Consider the following 15,000-nt stretch of genomic DNA (forward strand, 5'->3'; position numbering starts at 1 on the left):
AGAGAGCCAGATACAGAGAGTCAGATACAGAGAGTCAGATACAGAGAGTCAGATACAGAGAGACAGATACAGAGAGTCAGATACGGAGAGTCAGATACGGAGAGTCAGATACGGAGAGTCAGATACAGAGAGTCAGATAAAGAGAGCCAGATACAGAGAGCCAGATACAGAGAGCCAGATACAGAGAGTCAGATACAGAGAGTCAGATACAGAGAGTCAGATACGGAGAGTCAGATACGGAGAGTCAGATACAGAGAGTCAGATACAGAGAGTCAGATACGGAGAGTCAGATACAGAGAGCCAGATACAGAGAGACAGATACGGAGAGTCAGATACGGAGAGTCAGATACGGAGAGTCAGATACGGAGAGTCAGATACGGAGAGTCAGATACAGAGAGTCAGATAAAGAGAGCCAGATACAGAGAGTCAGATACGGAGAGCCAGATACGGAGAGTCAGATACGGAGAGCCAGATACAGAGAGACAGATACAGAGAGTCAGATAAAAAGAGTCATATACGGAGAGCCAGATACAGAGAGTCAGATAAAGAGAGTCAGATACGGAGAGTCAGATACGGAGAGTCAGATACGGAGAGTCAGATACAGAGAGTCAGATACAGAGAGCCAGATACAGAGAACCAGATACGGAGAGTCAGATACAGAGAGTCAGATACAGAGAGTCAGATACAGAGAGTCAGATACAAAGAGTCAGATACGGAGAGCCAGATACAGAGAGTCAGATACAGAGAGTCAGATACGGAGAGTCAGATAAAGAGAGCCAGATACAGAGAGTCAGATACAGAGAGCCAGATACGGAGAGTCAGATACGGAGAGCCAGATAAAGAGAGTCAGATACGGAGAGTCAGATACGGAGAGTCAGATACGGAGAGTCAGATACAGAGAGCCAGATACAGAGAGCCAGATACGGAGAGTCAGATACGGAGAGTCAGATACAGAGAGTCAGATACAGAGAGTCAGATACAAAGAGTCAGATACGGAGAGCCAGATACAGAGAGTCAGATAAAGAGAGTCAGATACGGAGAGTCAGATACGGAGAGTCAGATACGGAGAGTCAGATACGGAGAGTCAGATACAGAGAGCCAGATACGGAGAGCCAGATACGGAGAGTCAGATACGGAGAGTCAGATACGGAGAGTCAGATACGGAGAGTCAGATACGGAGAGTCAGATACAGAGAGCCAGATACAGAGAGTCAGATACAGAGAGTCAGATACGGAGAGTCAGATAAAGAGAGCCAGATACAGAGAGTCAGATACAGAGAGCCAGATACGGAGAGTCAGATACGGAGAGCCAGATACAGAGAGCCAGATACAGAGAGTCAGATACAGAGAGTCAGATACAGAGAGACAGATACAGAGAGTCAGATACGGAGAGTCAGATACGGAGAGTCAGATACGGAGAGTCAGATACAGAGAGTCAGATAAAGAGAGCCAGATACAGAGAGCCAGATACAGAGAGCCAGATACAGAGAGTCAGATACAGAGAGTCAGATACAGAGAGTCAGATACGGAGAGTCAGATACGGAGAGTCAGATACAGAGAGTCAGATACAGAGAGTCAGATACGGAGAGTCAGATACAGAGAGCCAGATACAGAGAGACAGATACGGAGAGTCAGATACGGAGAGTCAGATACGGAGAGTCAGATACGGAGAGTCAGATACGGAGAGTCAGATACAGAGAGTCAGATAAAGAGAGCCAGATACAGAGAGTCAGATACGGAGAGCCAGATACGGAGAGTCAGATACGGAGAGCCAGATAAAGAGAGCCAGATACAGAGAGCCAGATACAGAGAGTCAGATACAGAGAGTCAGATACAGAGAGACAGATACGGAGAGTCAGATACGGAGAGTCAGATACGGAGAGTCAGATACGGAGAGTCAGATACAGAGAGTCAGATAAAGAGAGCCAGATACAGAGAGCCAGATAAAGAGAGCCAGATACAGAGAGCCAGATACAGAGAGCCAGATACAGAGAGTCAGATACGGAGAGTCAGATACGGAGAGTCAGATACAGAGAGCCAGATACGGAGAGTCAGATACGGAGAGTCAGATACGGAGAGTCAGATACGGAGAGTCAGATACGGAGAGTCAGATACGGAGAGCCAGATACGGAGAGTCAGATACGGAGAGTCAGATACGGAGAGTCAGATACGGAGAGTCAGATACGGAGAGTCAGATACGGAGAGTCAGATACAGAGAGCCAGATACAGAGAGTCAGATACAGAGAGTCAGATACAAAGAGTCAGATACGGAGAGCCAGATACGGAGAGTCAGATACGGAGAGTCAGATACGGAGAGTCAGATACGGAGAGTCAGATACGGAGAGTCACAGAGAGTCAGATACAGAGAGTCAGATACAGAGAGTCAGATACGGAGAGCCAGATACAGAGAGTCAGATAAAGAGAGTCAGATACAGAGAGTCAGATACAGAGAGTCAGATACGGAGAGCCAGATACGGAGAGTCAGATACGGAGAGTCAGATACAGAGAGTCAGATACGGAGAGTCAGATACGGAGAGTCAGATAAAGAGAGACAGATACAGAGAGCCAGATACAGAGAGCCAGATACAGAGAGTCAGATACAGAGAGTCAGATACAGAGAGTCAGATACAAAGAGTCAGATACAGAGAGACAGATACAGAGAGTCAGATACAGAGAGACAGATACAGAGAGTCAGATACAGAGAGTCAGATACGGAGAGTCAGATACAGAGAGTCAGATACAGAGAGTCAGATACGGAGAGTCAGATACGGAGAGTCAGATACGGAGAGTCAGATACAGAGAGTCAGATACAGAGAGTCAGATACAGAGAGACAGATACAGAGAGTCAGATACAGAGAGACAGATACAGAGAGTCAGATACAGAGAGTCAGATACAGAGAGTCAGATACAGAGAGTCAGATACAGAGAGACAGATACGGAGAGTCAGATACGGAGAGTCAGATACGGAGAGTCAGATACGGAGAGTCAGATACGGAGAGTCAGATACAGAGAGTCAGATACAGAGAGTCAGATACAGAGAGTCAGATACAGAGAGACAGATACAGAGAGACAGATACGGAGAGTCAGATACGGAGAGTCAGATACAGAGAGTCAGATACAGAGAGTCAGATACAGAGAGACAGATACGGAGAGTCAGATACGGAGAGTCAGATACGGAGAGTCAGATACGGAGAGTCAGATACGGAGAGTCAGATACGGAGAGTCAGATACAGAGAGTCAGATACAGAGAGTCAGATACAGAGAGTCAGATACAGAGAGACAGATACAGAGAGACAGATACAGAGAGTCAGATACAGAGAGTCAGATACAGAGAGTCAGATACAGAGAGTCAGATACAGAGAGTCAGATACAGAGAGACAGATACGGACAGTCAGATACGGAGAGTCAGATACGGAGAGTCAGATACGGAGAGTCAGATACGGAGAGTCAGATACGGAGAGTCAGATACAGAGAGTCAGATACAGAGAGACAGATACAGAGAGTACAGACTGGCAGCAGCCTGACGGCCATTTTGTTTATTTTCTTCTCTGTGATTGAGCCATTGAGGGCATTTTGAGGAAGTCTGCGAGATGAGGGGCTTCTTTTGTGAAAGTGTGTGTGTGTGTGTGTGTGTGTGTGTGTGTGTGTGTGTGTGTGTGTGTGTGTGTGTGTGTGTGTGTGTGTGTGTGTGTGTGTGTGTGTGTGTGTGTGTGTTGTGAGACAGTGTGGGAACAGTGTTTTATGTTGACAGGGATGTTGGCACAGGCCCATGGAATGACGTCAAACAGAGAGCCCTATTCTCCAGCGGATAGTGATAGGGGAGAGGAGGGGGGAGTAAAGGGGGAGGCTGCGGAGAAGAGGGAGGTGGAGGAGGGAAGGGGGAGGAGGAGGGGAGAGGAGGGAGGGAGGTGGGGGAGAGGAGGGGGGAGTAAAGGGGGAGGCTGGGGAGAGGAGGGAGGTGGAGGGAGGCGGAGGAGGGAAGGGGGGAGGAGGGAGGGAGGTTGGGGAGGCGGGGGAGAGGAGGGAGGAGGGAGGGAGGTGGGGGAGAGGAGGGGGAGGGGAGAGGAGGGAGGGGAGCGGGAGGTGGGGGAGAGGAGGCAGGGGGAGAGGAGAGGAGGGAGGCGGAGGGAGAGGAGAGGAGGGGGGCGGAGGGAGAAGGGGCAGAGGGGACACTGTGGCACTGTGAGACCATACAGTCAAACCCCATTTTTGTCTCCAGAGCAGACACTCCCTCAGTCTCCCCCGCTCTTCCCTCCTCCTCCCCCCTCCCGTGATAACCGGATGAGTGTGCCTGGTAAACACTGTTTTCAGAGAGGCAGGCATGCCAAACACACACACATTAATCCTTACTCTTTTGGGGTTTGCGCCAATGTTGTTTTTAATTTCCAGTCATATTTCTCTCTCCTTTCTGATGTTTAAAGAGATAAAAGCAGTGCCTGTCTCGCACCACTAAAAATAAACTCACTTTGACATGTCCGTGAAATGACCATCAGAATATTTTCTAAACTTTTAAGACTCCTAATCCGTAGCTGGATCTTGTATTTCTGAGGCTACGTATCCACGAGTGCCCATATTCTTGCAGTATCTCTTAGGAAATTGGTACTTAACAAATTTTATCATGCCGAAACCGGATTAGAAACCAGTAGTTAAATCAAAAAATATAAGATTCACAATGTCACTAAGAATAAAACAAACAACCAAAACATCAATAGCCACTACAATGTCAAAACATAATTGTGTCATGAGTTCAGTACCATTTTCTTGATTTTGTGGGCACAAGACTATGGTGTATCGACATTAGCTAGCTAACTAACGTTAGCATTCTAGCAATGCTAGTCAGCTACATTATAATCAGTTTGTGTTAGCTACCTAGCTAGCCAGCCTAGCTAGCTCTAGTCCAATGGAAACCGATGCAGCCCCTGCTGGCTACGTGGCTAGCTAGATGACTAGTGTTGAAAGTGAGGTCCCTATGAGATTCAAGGCTTAATAAGTGTCATCGTGCAGAAAATAGCAAAACAAATAACTGTTTGATGAGCTAGCTAAGTTAGCTAACAAGATAGCTATGACAGTTACCAGTGTGCATGCACAAATACATGATGACACAGTCAGAAAGGCATGCAGAATGGACTGTCTCTCTGGTACTGGACTGAACTGCCCTAGCTAGCTAGCTAGCTATCTAGCTAGCTAGTAGAGGGGTACACAAATGGCGGTACAAATATGCACAGCTCCATACAATTACATTGTTCTAGTCAATGACAATACGTGTTGCGAAGTAAATACCCGTGTGGACAAAATATATATCTCGTTGCATTGCATGCTAGTGCATAAAATCTCAAGTTGTTTTTTTGTTTGTTGCATAGGAAAGTAGTCTCACCCAACATCAAGCTTATGAAAGGGATATATTGCTAGCTTAACTTAGGGCGGCAGGTAGCCTAGCGGTTAAGAGTGGTATGGTCAGTAATCAAAAGGTCGCTGGTTCAAATCCCTGAGCCGACTAGATGAAAGATCTGTTGATGTGCCCTTGACCCTAATCGCTCTGGATGACAGCGTCGACTAGGAAATGCAAATGGCTACACATTTATGATAGCTAGTATGATGAAACGCGGTGACCACGATATGTCCTCGCATAGCCATGTTTGGATCAAATGCACTTGATTGTTCATCCGTACTGTGTGAATGACAAGCCCATTCAATCTATTTTGGGGTGTCTTTAATAATTGTTTATACTCAGCATGTAGGAACCTACAACCTGTAGATCATTTGTTTTCATGATGGTTTCATGTGAGCTTCGTTTCATCTTTTAAAGTGTAAGAAGGTATTTGATATCACACAGTATGCAGTATTTCCATTTCTTACTGCTGAACAATTAACCGATTATTCTTTTTTTCTTTTTTTCCCTTCTTTTTTTAAACAACTAATTGACCGACTTCGGTTCAATTATTTGAATTCGGTTGAGTTTTTTTTTTCTTCTGTGCATTCAATACGCATATTTTCACAGTTTCTCTAGAGATAAATCAGATCCAGCCTGAACTGTGTGACGTGGTAGGGAGTTGTAGTTCAAATAAGCCAATATTCTACATAGTTTAGCGCATAAAACATGGTCATTAACTACAATAAGCATAATCCCTTGCGCATCTATTTTTCCGGTCTGTGTTTCTTTTACACCTGCTACAGAAGAGGCAGAAGAATGCGTGATCGCGAGGGGATATAGATATTTTTATATCTATATATATATATATTATAATTATTATATAATAAATATTATATTATATTTTAATAGTATTTTTATTGGAATTTCACACTTTTCTCCCATATTAAGAGATACAGTAACGAAGATAAAAATAGGAATAACAAAGAAACCAACAAAAAAAACGGACAGAAATTAAACACAAAAGCTCAGTTTAAATAAAGGAGTTAGAAGCAACACATGGAACGTACAGTGTAATCTTGAGACAGGTAAACAACCACCGTTCTAAGTAAATCCTTGCGGCCTAATAGCTGATAAATCAGGTTCTAGGTGATTTAAATGAGGTTCCCACACTTTGTAGAACTGATCTGTTTTAGAATGTAATGTACATGTCAGATATTCTAATGGCCCCTATTCAAGTAGTATCTTATGCCGATCCTTACTAGAAGGGGACGTTATCATTAATCCACTGTAAGAGGATGTTTTTCCTCGCTGTGACGGTCAGGATGTTGTAAAGCCTCCTCTAGCTAATTTAGCTAGCTCATCAAACAGTATTTTTGCTATTTCTGCACAATGGCACTTATTAGGGTCTTGAATCTCATATGGACCTCACTGTCACAACTGGTCATCCAGCTAGCCATTGGACTAGACTAGACCTTGCTAGCAAGGTAGGTAGCGCTTGCTAGCTAGCTAACACTAGCATCGTTAGCAAGCTAACGTTAGCTAGCTAGCTAGCGAATGACGATACACCATAGTCATGGATCCGCAAAATCAAGCAAAAGGTTACTGAACTCGTGACAAAATCATGTTTTGACACGGGAATAAAAGATCCGGTCAGGGATTAGAAGCCACTCCAAAACTGTAATAATAACGTAATATACCTTATTTTTATAAAAGCTTCCAGTTAATGAAAGTAGGCGTGTTGAAAACTGCCTAATGTTTACAAAAGAACAGACTGAATGGCGGGGCTGCTGTTTGGCAAAGAAAACGAAAAGTAATGAAGGTTTGTGGCTTTAATATATTGTAAATTCTCTCTGTCTCCTCTCTCTCCACCCCCCTCTCCTCCACACCCCCCCCCCCTCTCCTCCACTCGCTCCACCCCCCTCTCCTCCACTCTCTCCCCCCCTCTCCTCCACTCGCTCCACCCCCCTTTCCTCCCCTCTCCCCAGCTCTCTCCAGTGGTCTCCAGGGCCAGAGTGCCTCGTCTGTCTCGTCAGAAATCAAGTCAGAGGATGAGGGGGATGAGAACCTACAGGATGCCAGATCTATGGAGACCAAGAAGGAGGAGCCTGACAACAAGGACCTGAAGTCTATTGATAGGTCGAGATCTAGATCACATCTATTGATAGGTCAAAATCTAGGTAGCCATGTCCACAGTGCTCGCTTCATTTAAATACGCTTACAACGAATTTTGATGAAGTGAACAGTGTGATTTTTATTAAGTGAGTGTGATTTGAGGGACAGCTAAATTAATTAATAAACAACGACTAGAAAAACAAAAGACTTGGTTAGCCCACAAAGTGAAATATATTCTCAAATATATTCACTTATCAATCTGCATTCATTGTTCTTAACTACGTAGACTTTATGACAGTAAAATACAAAGACATACTTAAATTTGCCAAAAACTTTTCCAACACTCACAGCACTCATAGATTTTGGTTGAATGCACACATACTTTAAAAACAAATGAATCAAATGAATCATTCATAGTTTTCTCCGAAGTTCTTCTCCTTTGGGTAATTCCAGACTCGTCAACAGACTTGAGCCGTGGTTTTAGCTGTTTCTCACACACCAGAGAAGGCCCCCACTTCCTCATTCCCAAGATGCACCATCCAGGATAAACGCTGTGACATCTCTGCGTTCATAGCGCCCTTCCGCCTGTAATGATACAGAGTTTTTCATGATCATGATGATGAATGATGATGAAACAAATATGGGTATCCTGCAGTACTACAGTGGGTAACCTGCAGTACTACAGTCGGTATCCTGCAGTACTACAGTGGGTATCCTGCAGTACTACAGTGGGTATCCTGCAGTACTACAGTGGGTATCCTGCAGTACTACAGTGGGTATCCTGCAGTACTACAGTGGGTATCCTGCAGTACTACAGTGGGTATCCTGCAGTACTACCAGTCGGTATCCTGCAGTACTACAGTGGGTATCCTGCAGTACTACAGTCAATATCCTGCAGTACTACAGTCGGTATCCTGCAGTACTACAGTGAGTATCCTGCAGTACTACAGTCGGTATCCTGCAGTACTACAGTGGGTATCCTGCAATACTACAGTGGGTCTCCTGCAGTACTACAGTCAATATCCTGCAGTACTACAGTGGGTATCCTGCAGTACTACAGTGGGTATCCTGCAGTACTACAGTCAATATCCTGCAATACTACAGTGGGTATCCTGCAGTACTACAGTCAATATCCTGCAGTACTACAGTGGGTATCCTGCAGTACTACAGTGGGTATCCTGCAGTACTACCAGTCGGTATCCTGCAGTACTACAGTGGGTATCCTGCAATACTACAGTCAATATCCTGCAGTACTACAGTCGGTATCCTGCAATACTACAGTCAATATCCTGCAGTACTACAGTGGGACTCCTGCAGTACTACAGTCAATATCCTGCAGTACTACAGTGGGTATCCTGCAGTACTACAGTGGGTATCCTGCAGTACTACCAGTCGGTATCCTGCAGTACTACAGTGGGTATCCTGCAGTACTACAGTCAATATCCTGCAGTACTACAGTCGGTATCCTGCAGTACTACAGTGAGTATCCTGCAGTACTACAGTCGGTATCCTGCAGTACTACAGTGGGTATCCTGCAATACTACAGTGGGTCTCCTGCAGTACTACAGTCAATATCCTGCAGTACTACAGTGGGTATCCTGCAGTACTACAGTGGGTATCCTGCAGTACTACAGTCAATATCCTGCAATACTACAGTGGGTATCCTGCAGTACTACAGTCAATATCCTGCAGTACTACAGTGGGTATCCTGCAGTACTACAGTGGGTATCCTGCAGTACTACCAGTCGGTATCCTGCAGTACTACAGTGGGTATCCTGCAGTACTACAGTCAATATCCTGCAGTACTACAGTCGGTATCCTGCAGTACTACAGTGAGTATCCTGCAGTACTACAGTCGGTATCCTGCAGTACTACAGTGGGTATCCTGCAATACTACAGTGGGTCTCCTGCAGTACTACAGTCAATATCCTGCAGTACTACAGTGGGTATCCTGCAGTACTACAGTGGGTATCCTGCAGTACTACAGTCAATATCCTGCAATACTACAGTGGGTCTCCTGCAGTACTACAGTCAATATCCTGCAGTACTACAGTGGGTATCCTGCAGTACTACAGTGGGTATCCTGCAGTACTACCAGTCGGTATCCTGCAGTACTACAGTGGGTATCCTGCAGTACTACAGTCAATATCCTGCAGTACTACAGTCGGTATCCTGCAGTACTACAGTGAGTATCCTGCAGTACTACAGTCGGTATCCTGCAGTACTACAGTGGGTATCCTGCAATACTACAGTGGGTCTCCTGCAGTACTACAGTCAATATCCTGCAGTACTACAGTGGGTATCCTGCAGTACTACAGTGGGTATCCTGCAGTACTACCAGTCGGTATCCTGCAGTACTACAGTGGGTATCCTGCAGTACTACAGTGGGTATCCTGCAGTACTACAGTCAATATCCTGCAATACTACAGTGGGTATCCTGCAGTACTACAGTCAATATCCTGCAGTACTACAGTCAATATCCTGCAGTACTACAGTCAATATCCTGCAGTACTACAGTCAATATCCTGCAATACTACCGTGGGTATCCTGTAGTACTACAGTGGGTATCCTGCAGTACTACAGTCAATATCCTGCAGTACTACAGTCAATATCCTGCAATACTACAGTGGGTATCCTGCAGTACTACAGTGGGTATCCTGCAGTACTACAGTGGGTATCCTGCAGTACTACAGTCAATATCCTGCAGTACTACAGTCAATACCCTGCAATACTACAGTGGGTATCCTGCAGTACTACAGTGGGTATCCTGCAGTACTACAGTCAGTATCCTGCAGTACTACAGTCGGTATCCTGCAGTACTACAGTCGGTATCCTGCAGTACTACAGTGGGTATCCTGCAGTACTACAGTGGGTATCCTGCAGTACTACAGTCAATATCCTGCAATACTACAGTGGGTATCCTGCAGTACTACAGTGGGTATCCTGCAGTACTACAGTCGGTATCCTGCAGTACTACAGTCGGTATCCTGCAGTACTACAGTCGGTATCCTGCAGTACTACAGTGGGTATCCTGCAGTACTACAGTGGGTATCCTGCAGTACTACAGACGGTATCCTGCAGTACTACAGTCGGTATCCTGCAGTACTACCAGTCGGTATCCTGCAGTACTACAGTGGGTATCCTGCAGTACTACAGTCAATATCCTGCAGTACTACAGTGGGTATCCTGCAGTACTACAGTGGGTATCCTGCAGTACTACAGTCGGTACCCTGCAGTACTACAGTGAGTATCCTGCAGTACTACAGTCGGTATCCTGCAGTACTACAGTGGGTATCCTGCAGTACTACAGTGGGTATCCTGCAGTACTACAGCGGGTATCCTGCAGTACTACAGTGGGTATCCTGCAGTACTACAGTGGGTATCCTGCAGTACTACAGTGGGTATCCTGCAATACTACAGTGGGTATCCTGCAGTACTACAGTCGGTATCCTGCAGTACTACAGTGGGTATCCTGCAGTACTACAGTGGGTATCCTGCAGTACTACAGTCAATATCCTGCAGTACTACAGTGGGTATCCTGCAGTACTACAGTCAATATCCTGCAGTACTACAGTGGGTATCCTGCAGTACTACAGTGGGTATCCTGCAGTACTACAGTGGGTATCCTGCAGTACTACAGTGGGTATCCTGCAGTACTACAGTGGGTATCCTGCAGTACTACAGTGGGTATCCTGCAGTACTACAGTGGGTATCCTGCAGTACTACAGTGGGTATCCTGCAGTACTACAGTGAGTATCCTGCAGTACTATAGTTGCATTTTATGATTGAAAATAGATGCATTAAACAACTGAAAATAGGTGCATTGAACGATTGAAAATGGAAAATTAATTGTTTTCAGGTTACATCACCATCTACATATATATATACTGGATATATATATACTGTATATATATATATACAGTGGGGAGAACAAGTATTTGATACACTGCCGATTTTGCAGGTTTTCCTACTTACAAAGCATGTAGAGGTCTGTCATTTTTATCATAGGTACACTTCAACTGTGAGAGACGGAATCTAAAACAAAAATCCAGAAAATCACATTGTATGATTTTTAAGTAATTAATTTGCATTTTATTGCATGACATAAGTATTTGATCACCTACCAACCAGTAAGAATTCCGGCTCTCACAGACCTGTTAGTTTTTCTTTAAGAAGCCCTCCTGTTCTCCACTCATTACCTGTATTAACTGCACCTGTTTGAACTCGTTACCTGTATAAAAGACACCTGTCCACACACTCAATCAAACAGACTCCAACCTCTCCACAATGGCCAAGACCAGAGAGCTGTGTAAGGACATCAGGGATAAATTGTAGACCTGTACAAGGCTGGGATGGGCTACAGGACAATAGCCAAGCAGCTTGGTGAGAAGGCAACAACTGTTGGCACAATTATTAGAAAATGGAAGAAGTTCAAGATGACGGTCAATCACCCTCGGTCTGGGGCTCCATGCAAGATCTCACCTCGTGGGGCATCAATGATCATGAGGAATGTGAGGGATCAGCCCAGAACTACACGGCAGGACCTGGTCAATGACCTGAAGAGAGCTGGGACCACAGTCTCAAAGAAAACCATTAGTAACACACTACGCCGTCATGGATTAAAATCCTGCAGCGCACGCAAGGTCCCCCTGCTCAAGCCAGCGCATGTCCAGGCCCGTCTGAAGTTTGCCAATGACCATCTGGATGATCCAGAGGAGGAATGGGAGAAGGTCATGTGGTCTGATGAGACAAAAATAGAGCTTTTTGCTCTAAACTCCACTCGCCGTGTTTGGAGGAATAGAAGGATGAGTACAACCCCAAGAACACCATCCCAACCGTGAAGCATGGAGGTGGAAACATCATTCTTTGGGGATGCTTTTCTGCAAAGGGGACAGGACGACTGCACCGTATTGAAGGGAGGATGGATGGGGCCATGTATCGCGAGATCTTGACCAACAACCTCCTTCCCTCAGTAAGAGCATTGAAGATGGGTCGTGGCTGGGTCTTCCAGCATGACAACGACCCGAAACACACAGCCAGGGCAACTAAGGAGTGGCTCCGTAAGAAGCATCTCAAGGTCCTGGAGTGGCCTAGCCAGTCTCCAGACCTGAACCCAATAGAAAATCTTTGGAGGGAGCCGAAAGTCCGTATTGCCCAGCGACAGCCCCGAAACCTGAAGGATCTGGAGAAGGTCTGTATGGAGGAGTGGGCCAAAATCCCTGCTGCAGTGTGTGCAAACCTGGTCAAGAACTACAGGAAACGTATGATCTCTGTAATTGCAAACTAAGGTTTCTGTACCAAATATTCAGTTCTGCTTTTCTGATGTATCAAATACTTATGTCATGCAATAAAATGCAAATTAATTACTTAAAAATCATACAATGTGATTTTCTGGATTTTTGTTTTAGATTCCTTCTCTCACAGTTGAAGTGTACCTATGATAAAAATTACAGACCTCTACATGCTTGGTAAGGAGGAAAACCTGCAAAATTGTCAGTGTATCAAATACTTGTTCTCCCCACTGTATATACAGTGGGGAGAACAAGTATTTGATACACTGCCGATTTTGCAGGTTTTCCTACTTACAAAGCATGTAGAGGTCTGTCATTTTTATCATAGGTACACTTCAACTGTGAGAGACGGAATCTAAAACAAAAATCCAGAAAATCACATTGTATGATTTTTAAGTAATTAATTTGCATTTTATTGCATGACATAAGTATTTGATCACCTACCAACCAGTAAGAATTCCGGCTCTCACAGACCTGTTAGTTTTTCTTTAAGAAGCCCTCCTGTTCTCTACTCATTACCTGTATTAACTGCACCTGTTTGAACTCGTTACCTGTATAAAAGACACCTGTCCACACACTCAATCAAACAGACTCCAACCTCTCCACAATGGCCAAGACCAGAGAGCTGTGTAAGGACATCAGGGATAAATTGTAGACCTGTACAAGGCTGGGATGGGCTACAGGACAATAGCCAAGCAGCTTGGTGAGAAGGCAACAACTGTTGGCACAATTATTAGAAAATGGAAGAAGTTCAAGATGACGGTCAATCACCCTCGGTCTGGGGCTCCATGCAAGATCTCACCTCGTGGGGCATCAATGATCATGAGGAATGTGAGGGATCAGCCCAGAACTACACGGCAGGACCTGGTCAATGACCTGAAGAGAGCTGGGACCACAGTCTCAAAGAAAACCATTAGTAACACACTACGCCGTCATGGATTAAAATCCTGCAGCGCACGCAAGGTCCCCCTGCTCAAGCCAGCGCATGTCCAGGCCCGTCTGAAGTTTGCCAATGACCATCTGGATGATCCAGAGGAGGAATGGGAGAAGGTCATGTGGTCTGATGAGACAAAAATAGAGCTTTTTGCTCTAAACTCCACTCGCCGTGTTTGGAGGAATAGAAGGATGAGTACAACCCCAAGAACACCATCCCAACCGTGAAGCATGGAGGTGGAAACATCATTCTTTGGGGATGCTTTTCTGCAAAGGGGACAGGACGACTGCACCGTATTGAAGGGAGGATGGATGGGGCCATGTATCGCGAGATCTTGACCAACAACCTCCTTCCCTCAGTAAGAGCATTGAAGATGGGTCGTGGCTGGGTCTTCCAGCATGACAACGACCCGAAACACACAGCCAGGGCAACTAAGGAGTGGCTCCGTAAGAAGCATCTCAAGGTCCTGGAGTGGCCTAGCCAGTCTCCAGACCTGAACCCAATAGAAAATCTTTGGAGGGAGCCGAAAGTCCGTATTGCCCAGCGACAGCCCCGAAACCTGAAGGATCTGGAGAAGGTCTGTATGGAGGAGTGGGCCAAAATCCCTGCTGCAGTGTGTGCAAACCTGGTCAAGAACTACAGGAAACGTATGATCTCTGTAATTGCAAACTAAGGTTTCTGTACCAAATATTCAGTTCTGCTTTTCTGATGTATCAAATACTTATGTCATGCAATAAAATGCAAATTAATTACTTAAAAATCATACAATGTGATTTTCTGGATTTTTGTTTTAGATTCCTTCTCTCACAGTTGAAGTGTACCTATGATAAAAATTACAGACCTCTACATGCTTTGTAAGTAGGAAAACCTGCAAAATTGTCAGTGTATCAAATACTTGTTCTCCCCACTGTATATATATATATACAGTATAGTCAGCTGTACAGGTAAATGAATAGGCATCACAACTCCTATAAACAGAGATTCAGACTGAACCCGGCTTCATGCATTGTGGTGGCATTTCAAAATGGCGTAGCGTGGGTAAGCGTTGGTTTCGCTGGTGCTGATCAGTCCCCCTATCGGTCCCACAGCAACGCGGATGACGAGGACTTGTCTCCGGAGCAGAAGATCGAACGCGAGAAGGAACGCAGGATGGCCAACAATGCCCGGGAGCGGCTCCGTGTCCGGGACATCAACGAGGCTTTCAAGGAGCTGGGGCGTATGGTGCAGCTGCACCTGAAGAGTGACAAGCCACAGACCAAACTGCTCATACTGCATCAGGCCGTGGCCGTCATA

General features: G+C 45.4%; 1 protein-coding gene across 13 annotated transcripts in view; it reads left to right on the forward strand.

The window, feature by feature from the left end:
• Window positions 1–15,000, forward strand: part of LOC139544418 (transcription factor 4-like) — a 464,635-nt gene that overhangs the window by 439,929 nt on the left and 9,706 nt on the right. For all 13 annotated transcript variants that reach the window (XM_071351480.1, XM_071351481.1, XM_071351483.1 and 10 more), the window contains 2 exons: window positions 7,356–7,506; window positions 14,796–15,000. The exon at window positions 14,796–15,000 is cut by the window's right edge and continues 25 nt beyond it. In XM_071351480.1, coding sequence (XP_071207581.1) covers window positions 7,356–7,506; window positions 14,796–15,000 — 356 coding nt within the window. The remainder of the gene's footprint in view (window positions 1–7,355; window positions 7,507–14,795) is intronic.

Source organism: Salvelinus alpinus, chromosome 18 (genome assembly GCF_045679555.1).
Source record: "Salvelinus alpinus chromosome 18, SLU_Salpinus.1, whole genome shotgun sequence".
Classification (NCBI taxonomy): domain Eukaryota; kingdom Metazoa; phylum Chordata; class Actinopteri; order Salmoniformes; family Salmonidae; genus Salvelinus; species Salvelinus alpinus.